Source organism: Halichoeres trimaculatus, unplaced genomic scaffold (genome assembly GCF_033239565.1).
Source record: "Halichoeres trimaculatus isolate MK-OKI-2021-1 unplaced genomic scaffold, fHalTri1.1 fHalTri1_scaffold_16, whole genome shotgun sequence".
Lineage (NCBI taxonomy): Eukaryota > Metazoa > Chordata > Actinopteri > Labriformes > Labridae > Halichoeres > Halichoeres trimaculatus.
The window spans coordinates 9,864,749-9,888,543 of record NW_027437194.1 but is presented as its reverse complement, the minus strand read 5'-3'; the positions used below and the strand labels follow the sequence as shown (position 1 = coordinate 9,888,543).

Below are 23,795 nucleotides of genomic sequence, written 5' to 3'. Positions count from 1 at the left end.
AGATCTTCATGTAGTTCTGTTTTCATTTCACTGGTGCTGAAGTCCAGGTTGTTTTTTTAGGAGGGTCACCGCTCATTGGCATGCTTGTCGTAATCTATTCTAAGTGTCTCATAAGAAGTCCGAAAGATCTCTCAAAAGTTTAGGAGAAATCTTAAGTTGGTCCTTATATATAAAGTCAGCAAGGACATTGAGTAGTCACTGAGGTTTTAGCTGTCCCCCAGGATGTCTGTTGGGCTTTGCCTCAATTAAGAAACATCCTTGTAGTACCTTTGAAAGCTAAAGCTGCATTTTTGATGCTTTAGAGGTTGCTCAGCACTTTTTTGGTCTTTGAGACCTTTGTGTTTACATGGCCACTTAAGATCTCCTTATGCTCCTTTGGAAGGTCTCCTGGATCCTTAAAGATGATGAACTGGTCGTCCAGGGGGGAGCAGTGCCATTGAAGGATTGCAGCAAGGCCTAAATCTTTACAGTTTAAACAGAGAGTGAATTAATGAGGTTCAGTGACTCCTCTGGTGCAGGTATCCTCATTATGGATCTACTTGGTTGTTTAGAGGGCTCTGTGCAAAGGGTGCTGGTAATCAAAGGTCTTTTATTGAGTCTGCAAATTTGAGGGCCTCAAGTGTTCTTTAGAAGATCTTTATAATCCAAATGATTAAGAAGGAGATTATAGAGCTGGTTTTGATCACTGATAACTAATAAGATGACCATTTCTGGCTCTATAAGAGAGGTAGTGAATTATGACAGAGTTTGGAAAGGCACTTTAAAGAGGGGTATTGTGCTCTTTTATGGTCTTTATTCCGTATTCCTGGTGGCACCGTAATATGTCAACACGATTTATACCCCTCACCTCCTCCATTTTCTCTCTGGTGTTTAAGAAAAACCTAATTTCAACCTGTCTGACACAATCTGTTTCAGCTGCTGTCTCTTTAAGGCTACCTGCTCCTTCCCTCTGATTGGCCAGCTCTCTGGAGGCCTGTTGAGGGCAGAGCGTAAGGTAAACTTTGGTGTTTGGGGCCCACCCCTTAAATTTATTATCAACCAGTCAGAAGGTCTTTCTGTGATGACCTCATCATATCAGCAAGTCTCCTGAAGATTTCATGTTATACTTTAGAAAAAGTGTTTTGATCAATTTCAGAACTATTCAGGGATTTCTATACCAAATGAATATGTAGATGTTCGAAAACCTGGACAAGTTTGGTCTGAACATCCAGCAGTGATACTTTATACTCGTGTTTACAATATGAGAAAGAAGAATAACCCCTCTTTAGTCTGCAAGTCTTATGTTCATGTTCTGATTCTTTATTTTACTGCTTTCATGCTCAGGTGGTGGAACTTTCCAGGGTCACTGAATGCAGCACGCAGCCTGATTCAACTCCTGACAAAAGCCTTCCTATTATAACTCAGGTGCTCTCTCCTTGGTGGTCTGTATCTCTTAATAAATCACTCATTCAGGCTAAAGATTACCAAAAAAAACTGCTGGCTACAAATCAAACAACATGATAACGTAAGGTATGATAAAGACTGACCATTGATGGGTCACAGAGCTACAGTATTCCAAGAATAACTACACCACCTTCTGATTCTATTTGAAATAACTACTACAAAAAGAATGGCATGAAAAATACACTCCACTGTGTTGTGTATTTCAAACACAGGGTCACTTTATGGCTCTTATATGTAAAGATTAAAGACTTTCAGATGAACCCTAAAATCAAAAAGATCCTCTTTGAGTTTTCTTTATGAGCATGAGAGTGTTTTTGTCCAGACTGATAGAAAAAAGAAAGGTAATCCAGCCTGGTGGAGTTCAGGTTTTTCACAACACGTTTATTTTTTAGCACCATAAAAAGTCAGTTAATGTTGTCCCGAGTTTTTGCTCCAACGTGTCTTTCCTTCTGAGTGGAGCATTGATGGTAGAGATTTAGGAAAGTTTTGGAGAAAGAAGTGGCCGCTTGTAAAGATAAAAAGGTGACAGGGCTGAAGGAATGCTACAGCACCAGACGGCCAGCAGGTGGCGCTCACTTGCTGGTGGGGGTGAGGTTGAAGCATCCTCTCTGGTGGAACTGCATGTCCCTGATACGACGAATAGACTGGATCTGGGGCTGGAGGGCAGAGAAGTCGTTGTAGTGTCTGTAATCACCGCACTCAAACAGGTACTGGTAACCTCTGTATCCGGGGTACTGGTAGCCCACGAACCTGAGACCACAAGGAGAAGAGACCAGGTTAGAGCAGAATCTCAAAACCACTGTCACAGCTGCTATCTGGACAGGTACTGATTTTAATTATCTCTTAATTCATGGTTTATTATTCCTGAAAATACTGGAGACTATAGCTGTTTTCAGAGGTCCTGAGTTTTTTTTACAAGATTCAGGTGCTCACTGAGATGGTTCTAGAAGTCAGGTTTATTGGTCATAGGTGTTCTTGAAAAGATTCAAGCAAGAAGATAATTCTTTAGAAGTTGGGGATCAGATTCAGTGGACCGTTTGAGTGGTCAGTGAAAGGTTTAACAAGTCCTGGAGGGTTTTTGATCATTAGCAGGAGGTTCTTCGGGGGCTCTGGGTTTCTTTGTGTAAGTTTAAAGGTTACCCAAAAAGGTTGTAAAAGTCCAGGATATTTAGTGGTCATAAATAAGGTTCTCAGGGCCTCTAAGGAGGTTTTAAGTTTGTTCATAAAGAAAGATCTAGAAGAACAATGGTCATTACCTCTGCCAAGAAGGTTGTGTTTTTGGGAGAGTTTGTCTGTCTGTCTGTGAACAACGTAACTCAAAAAGTAACGAATGGATCTTGATGAAATTTTCAGGAAATGTTCAAAATGGAATAAGGAAGAAGTGATTACATTCTGGAGGTGATCTGGATCACCGCTTGGACCCAGGATTTTTTTTAAAGGATCATTGTGAGATAGGGCCATTTTCATCATATTTGTATATAACTCCACAAAAAATGGTTGGATTGTTTTGCCAAAAAATACAAGGCAAGGTCACCATAGTTTCTGACAGATGTAAAAGTACAATCCAGATCCTGGCAATATTCTGGATTGTAAGATCCAGAATATGAAATATGTACTGGGTCATCATTTTCAACACTGTCAGGAAACAAATTATCGTACAAACCTGCAACTAACACCAAATTGTAGCAGACAGTCTGCTGAAAGGGAGTATAACATTAAAGCAGGACTAAAGTGTTGCATGACAATCACAATGTGCTTGGTGGAGGTCTATGCTCTCTGAGTGCTTTTCTAGTTTGTAATGTTCTAAAGGTTCTGGGTTTCTTTTAAGGCACAGGAGGTTCTCTGATCATATAGGGCCATGAAAGGGCTCAAGATATTCTCGGGGAGGTGTAGGTGATCACTGATACATTTCCAGATGAGGTTCTGGGGTCATTTTCAATGTCCTGTGTTTCTTTAATTAGGATTTAGCGGTCATTCAAAAAAATCTTCAGGGATCACTGAAAAGGTTTCTAGGTTTCTGTTTGCAGTGTAAGAATCAGACTCAGTGACCATGACTAGATCTTTGAGATTTCTAGATTCATTACATTGACATAGTTCATTTAAAAGATTCTTGATTTCTGGACCTAGATTCTTGTAGTCAGTGAAAAAGATTTCTAGAACTCAACAGGAAGATCTTAGCTCAGGTTAACTGATCATAGGTGAGGATCTGGAAGTTCTTTAGAAGGTTTTTAGCTTTAGTGGTTGTTCAGAAAGTCTCAACATGACTTTTTGTTACCACTGATAATGTCATAGAGGTCAGCAAGGAGATTCTCTGTGTCCTAAAATCTGTCATGTGTGTTACTGGCTTGAAGCAGCCATATGGCAGGTTCTGGGTCATTTTAGAGGTGATGATAGTGAGATTCTAGACATGGAAATAAATCCATCGAATATAAGGTCAGATAAATGGATTTGTATTATGGCAAGACTTTGAAGTAATAAAAATATGAGTGAAATGTCTCGTCTAAAATTAAATGTTAGGGTACAAATATGACACGAAGCATTCAGTGTGAGGCCTTGTGATGACATGCTGTTTAATTTAATATTAATAACTTCATTGTTGCTCTGAGGGCCTGTGGCTGTGTGTCTAAAAAATATTTACATCACTGCGACGTCACTCGCATTCTTTGTGGCAAATAAACTGTTTATATCTCTTCATAAAAAAGCTTGAAATCATCGTTTCAGTCTGTTAATCTGTGGTACTCACGCTCCACCAGGCACCCTCACGCTGCCCACTCTGTCACAGAAGCCATGCGCCCAGAGGGTGGGCACATCATCCTCCTGGATCTCCATCTTGTTGCCCTTGAAGTCAGAGAGCTCATACAGGCAGATCTTGTGCTCCAGGCTGTCCTGCAGAGAAAAAATGAAATACAAGACGTAAAGCATTAAGAATTCATGTTACGTCATGTGCGTGTTGTCTGTGAATATACCTGCTGCGTAGTTGGACGCACCATGCGGATGGGCCTGAGAGACATGAGGCAGTCGCTGCGGTAGGAGTTGCTCCAGGTATCCCAGCGAGGATACTCTCCCTTCTCCAGGATGAACATCTCCCCACGGAGGTTAGTCTGCTCAAAGGCAACAAAGCTGAAGAAAGGGGGCCGCCGCGGGCAGGGGGGGCACAGGGGGGAAGATGATGAGAAAGTCGGATTAGAGAAAAGAACTACCTCAGAGGACATACAGAGTCTGTCAGAGTGTGTGTGTCCACTTACGGGCCAGACTCCACGATGATACTACGCACTTTATCCATGCCACGTTCACTCACGTTCATACACTCACTCTGGAGCTCGATCATCCTGCCCTGGAAGTTCTCCTGGTCGAACAGCAGGATCTGCACGGAGGAGACACTGCAGGTTACATCAGAGTTTTAGAGTCTGAATCAAAACTGTGAGTGTTTTATTGGTTTCTGGAGGCAGAATTCTGGTACAATCCAGTTAATCCCAGCCGGGAATACAAAACTAGCTCTGAGACATAAAAGAGAAGGTGAGGAAATACGACGCTCAGAGAAAATTAAAAAAACATTACAGGGTGGAGAAAAGGCTGAATTACTCAGGTCCTGTTATTGAAGCATACATAAGTTATTATCTTTGCACATTACATACTCCTTTAATGAGGGGGTATTGTGCTATCCCTTATCTTAAAAATGAATAAAGAGTAAAAATTCAGGATGTTTGGACCAAATGTGTGCAGATCTCCAAACATTTACATGTTAATATGATATCGCAATCTGTCTGTAAATTGATCAAAACAGGGTTTTCATGTCATGTTAGAGGGGCAGGTCTCCAATCTGCCCTTGACAAGCCTCCAATGAGCGGGCCAATCAGAGGGAAGGGGTTTTCCTTGAAAAGACAGCAGCTAAGTGAAGTGATTCAGACAGAGGCTAAAAAATAGGTTTTCTAAAACACCAGTGAGAAAAAAAAGTGATTTTACTGAGCTGTAAATCATGTAAAGATATTACAGGGACAACAGAAAAATACCACAATACCCCCTCTTTAAACATATGCAACACTTCTTCTCACACATTCCTGAACAAAATCTCCAAAACTAAGCACAAGTGGACAAACAAATCTCTGGAAAAATTCAGAGACCACTCCAAAAATCTTTATTTTTCTAGTTCTACTTCTTAAAGTTTTGTGTTTGAGTTTAAAAAGAGCTTTTTTGTTTTAATTTACACAGCACTGATCTCTGATTTCAAATTTTCATATAAAATATATTCTTTTTTCAATGTTTTATTTGCAGAAATAGCTGGTCAGGATAAGACGAAGATGCAGTGTTCCTCCTCAGTATTTGTTTTTAAACAACAAAACATATAATATTTGGTCAATATTTAGTGGAATTACTTTGGTATCCCTGCAAAATCAAAACAGTATAAATAAAAAAATGATAAGTCTGTGTCAAACTCAGCACACATTAGAAAAAAAACATGCCAACGTGTGTAGAAACCCTGCTTCAGCAAAACATTTGGAGTGGTCTCTGACTTTTTATACAGCTTTCACATTTTTATTTTTAATCTTATTTTACTTCATATATTTACATGTTTCTATGTTTTTTTTTTCATTTGTATTTCATTTCTATATTCCTTGTATTGATAAAACAAAATTCAGGTGTGTTTACATGTAAACTGTTTGATATTAAAGAGCTAAAACTAAGCTAGATAGCATTAGGAAACGGTTCCTGCATCTTAATAACATGATAATAAAATAATGAAATTTAGGACGATATATTGGTCATAAAAACTCTTTAAATGGCTTCTATGTGCACTTTAGATGCTCTTAGCCTGTTTTAACAGAGTATTATTACATAACTGGTGTTTCTACTGCTCATTTACTTCATAAAAAGGTCTTAAAACTTCTTACATTACATTTCAGAGCCTGTTAAAGTCACCCAGTTAAGTCACTAAACGGAAATTAAACTAATGAAACAAAATCAAGCGCTAACTTGTGCACAAATTATCATTAGAGGGTCTTTAATCTCACATTAAAAGGATGTTTTTATCAAAGATTATCTGATATCTCATCTGTAAATATCTTTAAGTATCTTTAAATATCTAAAACATCTTTAAATATCTCTAAACATGAACAGGTAACATTACATTTACATGGCTATGTTGGATATTTACGTTTTGGATCATTTGGGTGAACTGCCCCTTTAAGTCAAAGCAGAGACAGTTCAGGATAGCAGCTCTTGTGGTGACTCACTCTGAAGGTTCCCAGGCTGGGCTCTCCGGTCTTGGTGGCCTTGCTGGAGGCAGCTGGGGCAGGGGCTCCCTTGTCCTTGGCATCGGTGCCCTGGCTGGAGGCGGACTTGGCAGTCTGAGACATGATGAGGGGGTTCAGGAGAGTCTAAGGGAGCAGATGTAGAGGGGAGGAGGAGGAGGAGGAGGTGAGAGGGAGTGGTTTTGGGGGATCACAGGAGGCTTATTTGTGCTTCTTTGGGGGTGTTTTCCTGGGTACTGGCTCTGATGTGTGTCCTCTGGATGCTCAGGTGTGTGTGTCTGCGTCTGTGTGTCCTTACCTGCGTAAGTATAGCTTGCTGTGCCGTGTGAGGGAGGCTGGCTCGTGCTGGCCCGTTTAACGCTCTACCCAAGCTTTTATACTCTGGCAAAGGCCAAACGTGGAGGCTCAGCGCACAATAGAAAGCCTCTCGTCATCACAGTTGGCCCGCGCCAGTGCTAGCGGGTCATCGCATAGCCTGGAAACGCCGCCGGCCCCACTGCTTTGCCTGTAAGCGTTTTGCTGTCAAAGGAAATCACTGACTGAGGCATTTTCCTGGCTGTGGCGGCCTGCAGGGCTCTAGGCTTTAGGTGCATGTAGAGAAGAGGAATGCAAAGGTCCAGGGGCACAAAGAGGTAATCCTTTCACCATCACCTTCACAAAAATACAACCTGTTATCTGAAAAACAAAGAGCGCACACTGAAACCAACTTTACAACAGGTTTGAAGGGAAAAAAACAAGGAAATGATGCAGAGAGCAGACAGACTCATGTACATAAACAACCTGAAAACTCAACCCTTTCATCAGTTATCAGATTGGAGAAGGGGAAACATTTAAAACAATCATTAAAAAAAGGTTGTTTTAACTCAGTTCAACCACTGTTGACCTAAACTAAGCTAAGAGAAAGTGAAAAGTCCCACATTTTATAGAAGTATGCTTTATTTCTGTCCATCAAATGTTGAACAGTGAACATTTAACATATGTGTTTTCTCTCCAGAGACTGTTTTAGAATCATAAAAGCTTAAAAACAAGGAAACAGGTGGGACCAAACACTGACTCCCAGCAAATAAAGCCAAAGCAAGAAACTGCAGTTCCTCAAGTTTCCACTAGAGGCTGCCTGCAGAGGTCTTGTTCTAAAATGTTCGTTATCTTAAGTTAACATCCTGTCTGCCGAGACAGTTCAGTCTCTGGAGCTAATTTTTTGAATTGTGCAGGAGTTGAAATGTTTTGTAACACATCCTTCGAGATTATATAAAGGCTTGAGTTATGAATATATTTGCATGATTAGGGGCGTGGCTTATTTGAATTCTCCAGGATCACAAGAGTGATGTCACTGTCCACTTTTTATACTCCTAATGAACAAAATTAACCTTATAAAGACCTTTTAAACTGATCAGTTAGTTTTTGTTTTATTGCACACAACTTTTCTCTTCACTTCCAAAAAAAGTATTCTTGTTTGGGTTTTTTGTATTTGCAGAAAATGGTGACTGGTTGAGTGAGCTAAGGTTGTGTTTGGACCAGAAGATCCAGAAACTTAACTTCAGTTCCTGTTAAAACATTGCCCAGAATTACATGGCTCCTGTGGCTCATTTTTTGTCTGCGTTTTCTGTCTGCGTCAGACAAGAGAAAAAGCCATCCAAATCACCTTGAAGCCATTTTCAAAAAGCTTCAAGCAGAGAAACAGTAGACTGACTTCCTGGAGACAGAGATGGAGCTGTGTTTGAGTTTTAAAAGAAGCCTGTTGATTGAGAATTTTGAGCGGGATTCATCCTCCCCGAACAGTTTTAGATCATCATTAAATACTGATCTGATGAGGAGATTATTATTATTATTATTATTATTATTATTATTATATACATATATCAAACTAAACATGGATACATTTCCAAGCACTTCTTCTGTGTTTGAACAGCTGTTGTAAACTGGATATCCACTGACACGTTCAGCTGAAGGTCTCCAGTTTACAGGGTCACTCTTACAAATGGAACACCGGGAGCTAACAGACACACATGCACACTATCAGGCACACAGAAGACCAGTAATTAGGAGGTACTTCATTAGGGGGTAAGGTTGGGCATTATTAAGAGGTTAGTTTATCCCCCAGAACTAAATTTGGACCCTAGTTCAGACGATTGAAATGCATGTTGTTCAAGGGTAAAGCTCCTGTGGTTAAAACCCAGCCAACAAGATGCCACATGCTGTGAATAACTCAAAGAAAAGAGCTCACATTTGTTTTTTAACATCAGAAAAGTTGTGTTTTGACTGCCTTTCTCATAGAGTTCATACCTAAGAGTAGCATTGGGGGCTCTATCAGTCCAAAGCAGGCTGCAGGAGACACTTGTTGAAACATAAGCTGCCTCAGAGGGGATTTTTACCTAAATGCTAAAACACCAGCCATCAGCAAACGTGCTAAAATTGTCCTTGCCCTCTAAGACTCTGGGTATTTTTTCTTTGTGGTTTTCTTTGACCTTTAACATTTTGTCTCTGGTTCAAACGTGATTGAAATTAATTGAAATCCATAATGGAGGCTGATGAGCATCATTGCAAGCTGTTCTCCACCTCCTCCTGTAATACAAAACTGAAGCCAAAATACCTCCCACATCAGTACTGACATCCTGCACCTTGCCATAGTCAAAGTCTGTGTAGTAATGATTGGCTGATAGAGCTACAGGATTGATGTATTGCTCAACAACAAAACTCATGTATAACATGAGAATAAAGTGTCAAAGAGCCTCAGCTTTGCAAGACTTTACCACAGCATGTGACTTCTACTGCGGCACAAATCATACATCCAGTTTGCTCAATGCTACATTTAGATTAATCTCCCACTGAAAGTAGTCATAATAAATGTTTTATTTCCTCATTTGACTGGCTGTGTGTGAGTGTTTCCTCTAAAAATGTGAGGTGTTTATTCCAAAGATAGCGGTTTTATAAACCAGATTTTTTTTTTGCTGTCCATCAGGGGTTTGTTTAGGACTGCTCAGACACACTTTGCCAAAAAACCCTCAGAGGTTTGAATCGCTCAAAGGAGAGCTTCACAGATTACACTGCAGGATTAGTCAACACCTAATCTGCAGATATCAAACACTATTTAATCCTGCCTCCATGGTGGAAATAATCTGGATGGAGGTGACATAATCCAGATTTATAATCTGGCTGTAATCCCAGAATTATCACCAACAACAACATCCTTTATCACCCCTCTAAAGGAGGCTGCTCATTTAAAATCTGCAGTAATAGTTTACTGTCAAAATCAAAGCTGTGAGGAGATTTCAAATGCCTTTAATTCTGTTTCTCAGGTGTTAGCGTTAGAGCTGACTAAAAAACATCTTGAAAAACCAAAAACCTAAAATCTTTCCCATAATAAAAAATAGGTTTCATCGAAAAAGTACAAATCTTATCTCTTTGAGATCTAAAATTGAACTCCAGCATGTAAGACACTTCTGCTGTAACTTTAGAAGTGCTACATCTGGATTTTTCTTTCATTTTGAGAACACTAAATGGTGCAAAAACATTTATGGGGGAATTATTTTGGCCTAATCCCAGTTTGCCCAGCCTTTCTGAGTGGAGTTTGCATGTTCTCCTGTGACATGTGTGGGTTCTCACCAGGTACTCTAGCTTCCTCCCACTGTCCAAAAATATGCTCAATAGGTTAACTGGTCACTTTATTTTGGCAGTGGCTGTGAGCGTGAGCGTGAGTGTGTGTGTGTGTGTGTGTGTGTGTGTGTGTGTGTGTGTGTGTGTGTGTGTGTGTGTGTGTGTGTGTGTGTGTGTGTGTGTGTGTGTGAAAGGTTGTCTGACCCTGTGTGTCAGCCCTGTGATTGACTGGTGATCAGTACAGGGTGTACCCCACCTCTCGCCCAATGACAGCTGGGATAGGCTCCAGCCACCAGTAACCCTGAACAGGATAGGATAAAGGGATCAAGCATTTTGGTCACCAAAACATAAAAATCCTGATAACTTTTCTATCTATCTATCTATCTATCTATCTATCTATCTATCTATCTATCTATCTATCTATCTATCTATCTATCTATCTATCTATCTATCTATCTATCTATCTATCTATCTATCTATCTATCTAGATAGATAGATAGATAGATAGATAGATAGATAGATAGATAGATAGATAACCAATGTGAGTAACCAGCCTAACCAATGTTTCTCATAACAACCTGTTATTGCATTGACTATAACTACAAATGTATCCGTCTACTACACTGTAAAATAAAATTTAGAATGGTTTTAAACCAACTGACTCAAAAAAAGAGAGAAAACATTGATGTCTATGGTATACTGACTTTTTCAGTACAACAAAACCCATATTGTCAAGTTGAGAAATGAAAAGTTCTAAATATACTGTGAGATTATATTTCATAATAAATAACTTATTTCATCAGTTCATAACTTCTAGGAAGGGGAATTATTTTATAGCTGTCATGCTGTTGTGGTTACACCATTTGACAACTCAAAGGGTCTGATTTTTTTAATTGGTTAAAATGGTAGAAATGTATTAACACACTATGACACCAATAGAAATTCAAACTACATATTTAAACAAACACCTAACATGTTGTTTGAACAAGTTCAAAGCAGGTTTTTGATTTGAAATCATACCAACCCTGATTTGTCACTGTCCCCATTATCAAGTAAACTAAGTATCTGAGTTAATATAAGTTTAGGATACTTTCACCCTGACAATCTGCCGATGAATAGGTCAGAGGTAAGTTAGGGAGAGGGTTCATTTTTGCAGTTTCATCCCTGGAGCAATCCTTTTCAAGCGGGAAACTGTCGTGTGGTGCGCCTTAAAACTTTCTGATTGATCACACAGAGATCACCCTAATAACTGTGTGATGAACGACTCCTGGTGTGATATTGTGACCACATTCAGCAGAGAGAAGAATTAAAAAAAATGTTGTAATCAGTGTCAACAACTTCTTCTCCTCTGGTTAAATACTGTGGTAGACGTGGGTTTGCAAACATGGTCACCTGCAGTATGGAGACAGACGCAATGCAGAGTACAAGTATAAAAGCCACACGCGTTCTCTTGTGAGTCACATTTGTGCAGGAAGCATAACCCAGCCTTAACCCAGCATTGACCCAAACCCTAACTTTCAGGCTTTCATCCTGGCGGCATCAATGATGTGAAGTTTAAGTTCTTCTCCTGATCTCTGTGTTTAAAGGTGTGTAACAGTGACACAGCCCTTACTATGCAACACCTTTGTAGATATCTTTTACCAGCATTAGTATCACTTCTTTTTTACTTGATAAATGATCCAATAAAACTGGCTGAAACAGGCTCAGAGCATGAATTCCTCTTGGCTCACAGGAAATAAAGCTGTTGTTTGGAAAGTCGTGATGCCCGTTTAGTGCCTCTGCTCTGTTGTTTACGAGTGGATGGTTATGTAAGTACTCTCACTCACACACACGGACACATACACACACACACGGACACATACACACACACAGGTGCTGGCCAGCAGCAGCAGATAATAATGTCTCTCTGGTTAAACATATTTTTATGAAATAAGGAACTTAAACTTTTCCAATCAGATACAGAAGTTTGGGGGTGGGGCCTCCAAGCTGAGTGTTTCTGATTGGTGGAGCAGCCTTGTTTTTATGTCTACTACAAGATGACCCTCAGTTGTGGTGAACTTGGTTTAATAACTCCAAAACAGTGGTCTTCTTTGAGCCTGATAGTGAGAATGTGTCTCTGTCAGCTCCCGGTGTTCCAGTTTAAAGAGTGACCCTGTAAACTGGAGACCTTCAGCTGAATGTGTCAGTGGATATCCAGTTTACAACAGCTGCTGAGTCCTCTTCTGAAGCTCAAACACAGCTCTATCTCTGCCGTCTTCATGCTTTTAGAATCTGTCTTCCTGTTGTTGTCTTACTGCCCCCTACTGGTGTGGAGGTGTAGTGAAGTTACTGGTCTGATTTGTATGATCTTCAGGTTGCACTGCCATTAGTTCCTTGAGGAGAAGTTCCTGTAACTAGTTATCTCAGATTTTTAGGTGTGAAGACAACCTCATTTCAGCTCAGGCTTCTGGATCTTCCTCTGATTGCATCTGTGTAGGTCACAAATGTGTTTATCACTTCTAACCTGTAGTATCGTCTCTCTCCCATGTAGCGTTCTTTTGCTCTTCTGTCATTTTTCTCTGCCTTTTGTCAGTCCAGCTCCAGTGTCCAACATCACTACAAAATAAATCACAGAAATCCTTTTCAGCAGAGAAAACACAGATCTCTGTTCTTACTGATAAACTTTGGTGTTTCCTTTCAGTCTACACGCTGTAAATCAATCCTTTCCTGGACATGGACACTGAGAAATAACATTTAGAAATAACCAAAATATAATATTCACCAAATATGTAAAAGTAAGACATGTTAACTAGTCGTCTTCTTGTTGCTAACACCTGGTTCCCGATGCAGCTTCTCTCCTGCTGATTAAAAAGGATCAGGATCCAGTCAAAGACCCTATCGCTGGTTTTCAAGTCTACATGGGTTGGCACCATCATACCTGCCTGTGATGCAGCACCTACTCCCTCCAGCTCAAGGTAAACAAACCTGACGCCTCTTGGTGTCCCGAGATCCAGGCCAAAAACAAGGGACACAGAGCACATCTTGTTATTGTATTGTCTCTTATTTTTTGTGTTACTTCACAATTTTGACAAAAAACAGAGCTAAAAATATCTATTTAATGGTCAATTTGTCCATTTATGGGTCAGATTTCATAAAATCTTCATAAAAGTTGAGCTATTAAAGTGTTTTAGAGTCATTTTTAAAGTACAAAATGAGTTTAAGTTTTGTTTGGTGTGCCTGAAATGAAATTAGTCTCACATTAGAAGCTTTTTAAAAATGTTTGTATTGATTCGAGGAAAGAGAATTGCTCATTTTTCAAGTTTAATATAAAACCACAGTGATTATTTGTGACAGCTTTGAGTTCACTTTTCCTCCTCTCATGTCCTTCTCTCTGCTCTTCCTCCCAAACGTCTCCTGTATCTCCTCTCTCTTATACTCCCCTGTGTCTGTCCACTGCTCTGGGTGATAATGTGGCGTCTGCACTTCTGCCCCTGCACAGATTAACGCAGCTTTTGTGGAGGGGGACAAAGAGAAAAAGGCCCCTCCCTCGGTGCTGAGCCGGGGCTTTCAGCATGGCCCCCTGCCAGGGGAGGCTTTAAAAGGGTGGGGGCGCGTGGCGCCTCTCACTCTCACGGCAGGACGACCGAAGGGCATCAAAGCAAGGTGAGTCCCTGTCCCTCACCCAGCACAGCTAAGGCAGGGCAGCGATTAGAGCCAGGTACACACACACACATAAATAACCCCCCAACAAGGAGCCCAAAGGCCGACACCAACCCCAGAGGAGATAAGCAGAGGAGGCAGATGGAGAAAAGGGGCAGGAATGAGATAAACAGATAGAAAGGGTGGGAGGAAGAAGTCTAAATGACGCCTCTGGCATTTTTTTTCCGTCTTCGGAGATTAAAAATAGACTCTGAGCTTTCTGACCGGAAATCTTTCTAGTCTCAGGGTCCTTCATGGAGCTTAAACCCACTGGACTGTTGCTGCTGCATAAACCAGTTAACTGATTATTTGAGTCATAAAACACAAAGATCAGGTCATGACAAAAGCTTCACAAATCTGCTTTCTCTGTGGATTTTAAGTGAATACCATCCTCTCCTCTGAGAGTTTTTAAAGCTTAAATTTCTCCTGCATCAGACCTGAGCTGTTATTCAGCTCACCCCTCACACCACGGAGTCCTCGTCTCCTCTCTGTCATCTCTGCTCTGAAGGTCTTCATTCACCCGTTTTGTGTCTTTATTTCCTTCCAGACAAGATGACTCACCATTGCACCAAGTTCTCCGGCCACTGGAAGGTGAGTCTGCAGACAGAAACACAGATACATCACCTCTCTGGAAGACCTTTAAAGCTAAAAGTTTATTACCCCTGAGATGTGACCAGCTGCTTGGAGTGGCATTTTAATACAACTAAAAAGGAACATAGTTTATCAGCAGAGCTTCCTTTCAGCCCTGGAAGGGATCGGAGAAATCTAATCCTCATTAGGACTCTTTAAGAAACACATTTACTTAATTTTTATGCCCATAATTCATTCTCAGAGAACATCATGATCCTTTCTACCAGTCTGACTCATTCAACAAGCACTGCTTATGCATCTAAGTGTCTTCACTTAACTTCTGACCTGACTCATTGCTGATTCTTCTTCACATCTTCACTTCAACCTCAGATCATTATCTTCGATGAGGAGGGCTTCCAGGGCCGCCGCCATGAATTTACCTCCGAGTGCACCAACGTGATGGAGTTTGGCTTCGAGACTGTGCGCTCCCTGAAAGTGGAGAGCGGAGCGTGAGTACACAGAGAGACACAGACACACAGGAACTAAGTTTTACATCAGCTGGAAATTACGGAAGGCCTGAGAGGCACAAGAGGAGAAAAACAACTTAAATTATGTAGTTTTTGAAGTCTGATTTTGAGTGATTTATCACCTGTGTCAAGGCAAAAAGAAAGTTATAGTTAGTGCAATCTTTTGTTACTTGGTACAGTGACTGCTCTGAGTTGTTTTCGATTCAGTCAGGTTACGTAACTCAAAATAAAAACATTCAAAGCAAAAACAAAGTTCTGACAGTGACGAAAGATAACTTTTTAACATGTTATAAAACTTTTTAGAAGAAGGATTTTAAGTCAGCTGTCAGAAAACTTGAGAGCCAGAAATATAAAAAAAAATTTGCTTAAAACTAGGACTTTGTTGCAAGAATCTTTATAAAAAAATCAACTGCTTTAATTTTTCACCAAACATTTTGATTTTGAAAAATTAGTAAAGGTTTCTTGTACTCACAACTATTTTTCCCCACAAAATAGTAAAGAAACACTTCACAAGATTATTCCTGAAGACTTTATATTTAAAATAACTTTTTCTACTTGATCATTTTAAAACTGAGGATCCAAAGAAGAATTCAATAAGACTAAAACAAACGCCAATAACTTTACTTCTCTTCTGGTTTGACTGAGGAAATAAAAATAGACTAGGATTATAAGACCTTGCAAGCTCATCTCTGTCTTCATTTTTAACTTATTTCTCTTGAACTTTTTTTGTCGTACTCAGTACAAAGTAGGGAAACATTCGACAAATGTTTGAGGTCAGGAGTCGTACCAGCAACCACTGCATCCAGGACTTCAGTTTCTGTACATGAAGGGCACGTCTAAATTTCTTGGCCAATATTGCTCCAGTGAACCCTAATTTTCATAGTTCTGAACTCACAGAGACACAAATAAAATTGTTTCAATCAGAATAAAAAAATAGAGCCATCAATTTTTTTTGCCACTAAGGACCTCCGTACAAATGCTGTTGCAGCCAAAATCAAAGGCTGGAAATGCCGTTCCAGACAAGAAATTGGATTTTGTGTTGATCAGGTGTCATAGGTTATAAAGAGAAGATATTTAATTCTGTTCTTGTCTCTCCACAGCTGGGTGGGTTACGAGCACTCCTCCTTCCTGGGGCAGCAGTTCGTCCTGGAGAGAGGAGAGTACCCCCAGTCTGATGCTTTCGGAGGCAGCAACTCCTATCACATCGAAAGACTGACCTCTTTCAGACCTATTGCCTGTGCTGTGAGTGACACACCTTTCAGCTTTGTTTCTTTATGACTTTTTGCTGTGTGTTTTTTTAATGTCTCCACACACTCTTCAAACATACTTTGTGTGTGTTTTTGTTTACGTCCCTCTTCCCCCTCCCTGCAGAACCACAGAGAGTGTCGTATGACTATCTTTGAGCGTGAGAACTTCCTGGGCCGAAAGGGCGAGCTCAGCGACGATTATCCTTCCCTCCAGGCCATGGGCTGGTGCAACAACGAAGTGGGCTCTCTGAAGATCCAGTCTGGAGCGTGAGTTTCCACGTTTGCTACTTTTACTAATTTTTTTCAGCAGCCCAGAAATAAACCTGGTGAGAGTTTCACAATCCTTTTTGACATCTAATGACTACTTCCCCGTCCTGTCCCTGTGGTTTCCCCACAGCTTTGTGTGCTACCAGTTCCCCGGTTATCGTGGATTCCAGTATATCATGGAGTGTGATCGTCACTGTGGGGAGTTTAAACACTTCAAGGAGTTTGGATCTCATTGCCAGACCCCTCAGATCCAGTCCATCCGCCGTATTCAGCAGTAACAACTTCCCCTCCAGACCCCCCCCCCCCCCCCCCCCCCCTTCTTTTTCCCACGTGACCTTTCACCTCTGACCTCCTGCTGCTCCCCAGTGCTGAATAAACTGTCTTTCTTTTAAACCTTACTGACTTCACTAATGTATCTACTTTACTGAAAGATACACAGTACACACCTACGATGTTTTTCTCAATAAAAGTTTCTTCTACAAAGTACACATGACTGTACTTTATAAGCTGCCTGGTGTCAATATCTAATAAAATACATATTCAAATGAATAAATATTGTTAAGAAATCCATGTTGTAGTCAGTAAAGACAGACGAGTTGACCACCTACACATCATATGTGAGGCTTTCTGTAAAATATGCTCTGAAATACATTTAGTTATTACTTTGGATTTTTTTAAAAAAGGAAATATACCCTAAAAATGTTTCAGTTCAAAGGATTCAGGATTCATACCTGCAGTTTGGTTTTGTAAGATACCAAACGATACAGTGCTGTAGGATAACTTGGATATCATACACCACACGAGGGAATATGACTGATTAGAAAAAAAAATAGAATACAAAAAAATAAGATAAGAAACAAAGGATTCAGTATGAAAAAACATGATTAAAATATTATATGAATCTATAGGTATATAACTGTAGGATGCAGAAAAGATATATGTTATAAAATAAAACAAGAATAGGGAATGATAAAATTAATCAAGAAAGAAAACACATTAATAAAAGTTATAAAATGCTGCGCAAGATGAAATGCTACGTATAATAAACTACAACATGAGACAATACATATGATAAAATATATCATTAAGGATATATGATTAAACACGATATAATATGGTACAATAAGATAGGATATGATACGACACAATATGGTATGGTACATTATATGGAGAAAAGCCGCAAAACTTTACAAGAAACAACCAAATGAGATAAGAAACTGTAAAGTAAGAAGTAATAAAATATATTATGATCTGGTAGGGTGCAGTTTGATCATGATCAAATGAGAGAGATAATTTATGATACGTATGTTACATGCCATAAGATAAACCATGATATGAAGTACTTTGATGTGCTTTGATAGGGTACAAAACAATATGACACAACAAAACTCAATAATAAGATTAAATTCAGAACAAGGGCCAAAGAATCATTTACAGTATTCCAATCATTAAACTCTAATAAAGGTATAGAAAATGTAGAATATGGGTCTACAATTAAGATTTTCTTACCATCTGACCATTCATTTCAAATACATTTATAACATTTTCAACAGAGTGAATTGTCTAAGGGGGTTGCTTCTGAATGATCCCCGGAGCATTAATAATGGTTAATTGGCTGACTTTAAGTTTTCTAGCCTTGATTAATTAATGCTAAAGCTAAAGTAGTTGGTGGATCAATAACAAAATATGGACACTAATGCACTTGTTGTGTCTTTCGAGGTGGAATAACACTGAGTTTAAGCCCTATTCTTGTTAATACCCAAAAGATGTGACTGCCTCTTACAGTATTGGTCTTGCTTACAGTGACTAATCAATCAAAGCTTGAAATAGCCTTAAGGTTTTTAGCCCTGTTATAGCCTGCGAAAGGCTTTCACACTGCAGTGAATGAGGAGCATTACCTCCACCAGCCAGGAAACGGCACTGTGAGTCCACTGAAACACACTAACACACTGGTGCAGCACACAGAAAGAGGGTTTACTGCGCTGTAAATTCAGTGTGTGCTGTGTCTGCTGCTTCGTGACAATGCACATTCAGTGGGTAAACAGTGTATTTATGACAGACACTGACTGACAGAGGTGATTTAACAGATGCAAGCTGGACAGAACTCACACGATTCAAAATAGATCTAAATGCATCCTCTCTTTTCTGCATACCCGTGGGAATTTTTTGAATACATGGTGTATGATATTCCCAGTTGAAGTCGTAAATCACAAACAGCTAAAACAGACCACATCTGTTAAAGGGGAATCCCTATTCTAAAGCCCGTGGTTATAATTATGTGTGCATGCAGCTGGGAAGGGTTTAAACACGCGTTCAAATAATGGACAGAATTGTTTTCTTGGTGAGAAAACCTTGGCACAAACCCTCTCCTCCATTGCGGTCCAGGTCCAGCTCCAGCCAGCAGAGACCCTCTCCAGGTTTTGCGAACTTCTCTCCGCCGCAGTGGGAGGAAGTTGGTCTACGGAGCAAGCAGTGCAGTTGTGTTTCGAAATTCATGAAGAAAAAAATCTCCAATGATTCTACCTAACACATGCCACCTTTGAGCTGGAGTAGAGGCATTTTAACGTAAGAAAACAGCGGAATCCCCTGGCACACAGACGGAAAGGGAGGGAGGCATACTGAGCTATATACGTTCACGTGCTGGCAAAATAATAGGACAAATGACTACTCGAGCTGAAAGCGAACGTAAAAGCTCGCATTACTCCAAATTATAACTGATGTAATCAAAGCAAATCATATGAATTTGGCAACTTGGAAGACTATACTCCCAGATTTTGTACTACTGGTCAGAATAATACACTGCAGAAGTTTTTGGCTGCTACAAAACGATTTGAATGTATACCAGCTGGTTGTTGCCCATGTAGAGTTGCCAGATTTAATACCGAGCGATGGAATACAAACAATCCTCCTTACACATTGCCTCTTTTGGTTTGAAAACTATATTTAAAGTACGTGAGTACATTTAAGACAGACAAATATCTCCCTTATATGCAAACTCCGAGCATTTGATGAGCACGTGAAGGCCCTGTTAGCTCTTGATAACTAGCCGAGCACGGGCTCCCCCAGCGCAGATAGCAGACCAGGCACAAGAAATGTGCCATCGGCAGACGAATCGGCTCTTTAAGACAACTCCTCTGGACGCCTCGGGGGAAAAGATTTCCTTTCTTTTTTAATAGCAGTGAAATCAATAGAGTGGTGACTTAGGATTTTTAGTACAACATAGTATAATGGTTGATTACCAAAAGCCCCTTAAGTATTATAAAAAAAGATAAAAGTAACTATTTACAGTGATAGGTTAATGGTTTCTCAAGACAACTCCCATCCAAGTAGTGATATGTTGTCTATGAACCAGCCTGCTTTAAGAACAGACCATTTTCACCACAAATAACCAATGAGTGGTGTATACTTTTTTTTCGTCTTTTTTTTTTTTGACCACATTTTGTGAACCACCGCCTCCACTTTATACTCAACTGGCCAATCCAGGTCTCACTCCAAAAATCCTATGTTATGTTTGGCCATTTGCCTTGTCAGACTTTAAAATATGAACTATTTGGACTGCTGCAATAAGTGTTTCTCTCTTTGCATTTCAATGTAACAGACTTCCACCTGAATTACTGTTTTGGACATACAACTTGTTTGTAGTTCTATTCAAATCAGGTCTTGAGTATTCAAATATAGCTGGTCTGCTGCTTTTTAAAGTTAGTAAGATTTACATATAAACAGTGGTAGATACTCATATCCAAGCATAATGATTCCAGGCCATAGAACTGTATTGTGTGCATACTTTGACCTCATTTTGACAAGGATAGTGTCATTTAAAAACATAGTTTTCCTTTTGCATTTACAAAAAAAATATATAGGTTCATATGATAGCATTGTGAATGTGATCTAAGGGCACATGTTATGGATGCACACATTTTTGTGTTTTTAGCCACCTAAAATGCTTTTGTGTAAAGGTGTGGACAAAAAACATCAATATACCATTTTCTATTAAAACACTTTCATATCAATAGCTGCTTTATTCCACCACTGCAATGCCCTACCTTTGGCTTGGCCATGACAGTCAGTGAAGTCTGTGTATGCACTTTTTTTTAAAGGAGGGGTACACTGAGGGCCACGCATTATCAAACTTTTGAGGAATAGTGCAGCTGGTGTTATCCATTCCTGACATAAAAACACATTTTGTATTTAACTGGACCAAATCTTAAGACCCAGAGGAGGAGCTGAACAAGGAGCCATTTTGGGGCCGAAATAACCGAACCGAGCCAAACAAGCCAAGTCCCAAAAAAGCACTGAACATCTCATCACCATCCTCCACCACCACCATCAGCGTCACCATCAGCCCACAGTCAGTCGCTCTGTACTGGGTCTACAGGCGAGGAGTGTCCCCCATAACGCTCGGGGTAACTCAACACGAAGCTATGGATTATTTTGTGACGGTTTTTCTTCGTTTTTGAAGCCTTTTCGCCACTCGTGGAGACTTCTCGGAAACGGTGCTAGACTTCCCTTCTTTAACTCGGTGCCGTTAGCTTGACGTTATTAAGTGTTTGAAATCGAGCCAGTATTACTGTTACTCTGTTTACTACTGGCGACAACACCTTTTTTTAATTTATTTTACGGACTTAAATTCTCCAAAATACATGACTAGGTTGATGAATCACTGTGCAAGTGATTGGATAGTTAGCCTTCTGAGGCTAGCAGGTTTCATTTTGCTAGCTAGCGTGGCGGCTAACTAGCAGATATCGATATAACAGCAGGCTAAAGCAGGTTAGCTCCCTGCGCTGTGGATTTGACTCCCCTCACTCTCTTTCCTGGGCTGGATTTGTTGCTGAATATCTGAAGGTGTTTCAGGACAACATTTTTTAGTGATTGACGAGCCGTTAGGGAACATTTCAGCCTTTCGGGAAGCCAGCAGCAGCAAGAGGAGAAGGAGGAGGAGGAGGACGGTAACATAAACAACAAGAAAGCGCTGAGAAGATCTCATGTGCCAAACGCATCTGAGACATTTGTCGCTGCAACCAGCCAAATATTAATCAAAAAGAAGAGACAACTTACATTTCAACCTGGCACCACCTTAAGTTCCGTTTTTTTTTCAGCTGCAACACGTGTCCCTGGCTTCTGCTGCAAACCTGTTTTTCTGCTGTCACCGTGCAGCCTTTGAAATTGGAGAATTTTTTCTTTAACTATATTTGCACATGCAAGAGAAAATTCTCCCTTTGCAAACAAAACCTGGTCAACGAGGTGTTCCTCTTGTGGCCTGCTCCTTCAGCGCAGTGTTTACATTTTAAAGACACTGAAACACATGCAGCACTGGAGACAGATCAGTCGTTTGGACGGAGGACCGAAAGACCTGTAGGATTTGACAGCTGTCTCCACAATCCAGCATCTTTGGGACTTATCACATTATTACAAAGCCCCCAGACGAGATCTCATCTACCCTTATCTTTGCAGTATTTCCCTCACAATACGCCCTGCATGGAGGATCCTGCATTTTTGCACTAAATGGGATTACCACGACGGAGATCCAGCGGCCCTGCATGGTGACTGTGTGTTATTCCTGCAGCAACCTGTCACCCAAATGTCTCCCCTCCCGAATTTCATTTTTTCTGTCACAGTGATGGTAGTTTGAGGCGAAGAGCACCCAGAGACAACGACACCAACCATCCCTTCCAGTCGATGGTCAGCGCCGCCGTCCTCTCAGCTGGCCTGTCACGCACCCACACCGCTTCATGTTGGTCTAACCGGTGGAGGACATTGTTTTTATAACTCCCTGAACCAGGACCCGTCCCCAGCCCGCTTGTTTTATTGATTTGGTCGTCCCAGGGTCGAAAGATGGCGGACCTCGAAGCAGTGCTCGCCGATGTCAGTTATTTGATGGCGATGGAGAAGAGCAAATCTACTCCAGCGGCCCGGGCGAGTAAGAAAATCATCCTGCCTGAGCCCAGGTAAGCCCGTTAGCACAGAGCCATGATGCTGATTTTTTATGTATTTTAACATCCTTAAAGGGAGGTGGAGACATGCTTCCTCCTAAGCCTGTGTCTGACTGTGGATGTGCAGAGAAATATCACTGTGCAGCTTTCTGTGACTGAATTCACACGTCATTTAACACATTAGAAGATAACCAAGTGCTGCAGATAATCTGATAACACTACAACAGTAGGTTATGAAGCTGCAGCTGCATGCAGGACATGCAGCACTCACATTTTTCAAGAGATACAACATAAAAATGAGGTTTTGCCTTCTCTTTTGTCACCAAATAATTCCAGCAAACCCCCTCTTTTGGCTCCCAGGCCTGCCTCGAAGACTCTCACTTAATAAATATGTTTCATTTTGCACCACAGCTTGTTTATTGAAGCTGTCAGTGGTGTGTATACAGTGAAGAAATATGACTGGAGCGTTCTGCAAACACGCAGATGCTGTGGCTTGACGCTATCACTAAAAGCAGCAATGCAATGCATTAATTAAGCACCAAAACAAGTTGAGAGCTGCAGAATTTCTCCCTATTAAAATCTGCACCAGGTTTTGTGAGTGACACTCAGATAATTGATATGCTTCATGTTGCAGGATGGTGTATTTTGGCGTCGGAGTCTGGTTTTGTGTCGTTGTAAACACTGTGTAAACCTTTGATGCAGTGTGTGCAGCTCTCCGGCTCGTCCATGCTGTTTGCAGGATGAGTAGGCCATCAGATGAGGCAACAGCTGAGCTCAGATTTAAATAATGATATACCCCCCCAACCCCTAAACATCCACACATAATTTCACATCCTTTTGTCTCTGCTACGCCTCTCAGCAGGCCTCTGAATGTGTCTCTTCAGACCACGTTTCGGGCATGTAGCCGAGTTAATCGAAGAGGATGTGGTTGGAATTTGGTTATGAGATAGTTGCATTTCATACCAGGTTTATAAATGTCACAGTTTGTGTTGAGTCGAACGAAAAGCATAGCATGCATGAGTGTGTATTTGTTTCCATCATGTTTACAAAGCTGCTACTTTGTATGTATTAATCACAAAGTGTTTCTGACACACCCACACATGTGTAAAAAGGCTCTACAAGTGTATTTGTGGGTTAAAACAGGCGTTATATTTAAAAGCAGAGTGATTTCGGAGGAGGTCGGCTATTCATTCACTCCCTGGCTTGTCTTGGCAGATCAGCAGAAAGCAGTGATCCGCACAGTTTGCTGCACACAGTAATGAACTTCAAGCCTGCTGATTGTTCCGACTA

At 40.6% G+C, this 23,795-nt stretch overlaps 3 protein-coding genes across 18 annotated transcripts in view; 2 read left to right on the top strand and 1 right to left on the bottom strand.

The window, feature by feature from the left end:
- Positions 1-1,359: 1,359 nt before the first annotated feature.
- On the bottom strand, positions 1,360-19,158 carry crybb1 (crystallin, beta B1). 16 transcript variants are annotated; one of them, XM_074690053.1, is made up of 10 exons: positions 18,939-19,158; positions 14,880-15,023; positions 14,423-14,561; positions 12,790-12,881; positions 6,991-7,367; positions 6,675-6,818; positions 4,689-4,807; positions 4,410-4,563; positions 4,187-4,329; positions 1,361-2,193 (listed from the first exon to the last, which is right to left on the bottom strand). In XM_074690053.1, the coding sequence occupies exons 6-10, from the start codon at positions 6,795-6,797 to the stop codon at positions 2,016-2,018; spliced, it is 717 nt and encodes a 238-aa protein (XP_074546154.1). In that variant the 5' UTR covers positions 6,798-6,818; positions 6,991-7,367; positions 12,790-12,881; positions 14,423-14,561; positions 14,880-15,023; positions 18,939-19,158; the 3' UTR covers positions 1,361-2,015. The 16 variants fall into 16 exon arrangements, with proteins under 16 accessions (XP_074546164.1, XP_074546148.1, XP_074546154.1 ...); XM_074690056.1 differs by having other exon boundaries at positions 14,526-14,561; XM_074690058.1 differs by having other exon boundaries at positions 14,975-15,023.
- On the top strand, positions 13,756-16,877 carry cryba4 (crystallin, beta A4). Its single transcript, XM_074690064.1, has 6 exons — positions 13,756-13,928; positions 14,512-14,555; positions 14,925-15,043; positions 16,162-16,303; positions 16,433-16,575; positions 16,706-16,877. Exons 2-6 carry the CDS (start codon positions 14,517-14,519, stop codon positions 16,851-16,853), a joined length of 591 nt encoding a protein of 196 aa, XP_074546165.1. The 5' UTR covers positions 13,756-13,928; positions 14,512-14,516; the 3' UTR covers positions 16,854-16,877.
- Positions 19,159-20,895: 1,737 nt separating the features above from the next.
- Positions 20,896-23,795, top strand: part of grk3 (G protein-coupled receptor kinase 3) — a 75,122-nt gene continuing 72,222 nt past the window's right edge. Inside the window, exon 1 of the mRNA XM_074690138.1 lies at positions 20,896-22,520. Coding sequence (XP_074546239.1) covers positions 22,408-22,520 — 113 coding nt within the window. The 5' untranslated portion in view covers positions 20,896-22,407. The remainder of the gene's footprint in view (positions 22,521-23,795) is intronic.

Excerpts from the sequence above, each read along its gene's own strand:
- crybb1 (XM_074690047.1), bottom strand. The coding sequence starts at position 6,797 with ATGTCTCAGACTGCCAAGTCCGCCTCCAGCCAGGGCACCGATGCCAAG. Across the intron at positions 4,564-4,688 it reads ATCATCGTGGAGTCTGGCCC|CTTTGTTGCCTTTGAGCAGA; the intron begins GTAAGTGGACAC and ends CCCTTTCTTCAG. Across the intron at positions 4,330-4,409 it reads TGCGTCCAACTACGCAGCAG|GACAGCCTGGAGCACAAGAT; the intron begins GTATATTCACAG and ends TTTTCTCTGCAG.
- cryba4 (XM_074690064.1), top strand. The coding sequence starts at position 14,517 with ATGACTCACCATTGCACCAAGTTCTCCGGCCACTGGAAG. Across the intron at positions 14,556-14,924 it reads AGTTCTCCGGCCACTGGAAG|ATCATTATCTTCGATGAGGA; the intron begins GTGAGTCTGCAG and ends CTTCAACCTCAG. Across the intron at positions 16,576-16,705 it reads CTGAAGATCCAGTCTGGAGC|CTTTGTGTGCTACCAGTTCC; the intron begins GTGAGTTTCCAC and ends GTTTCCCCACAG.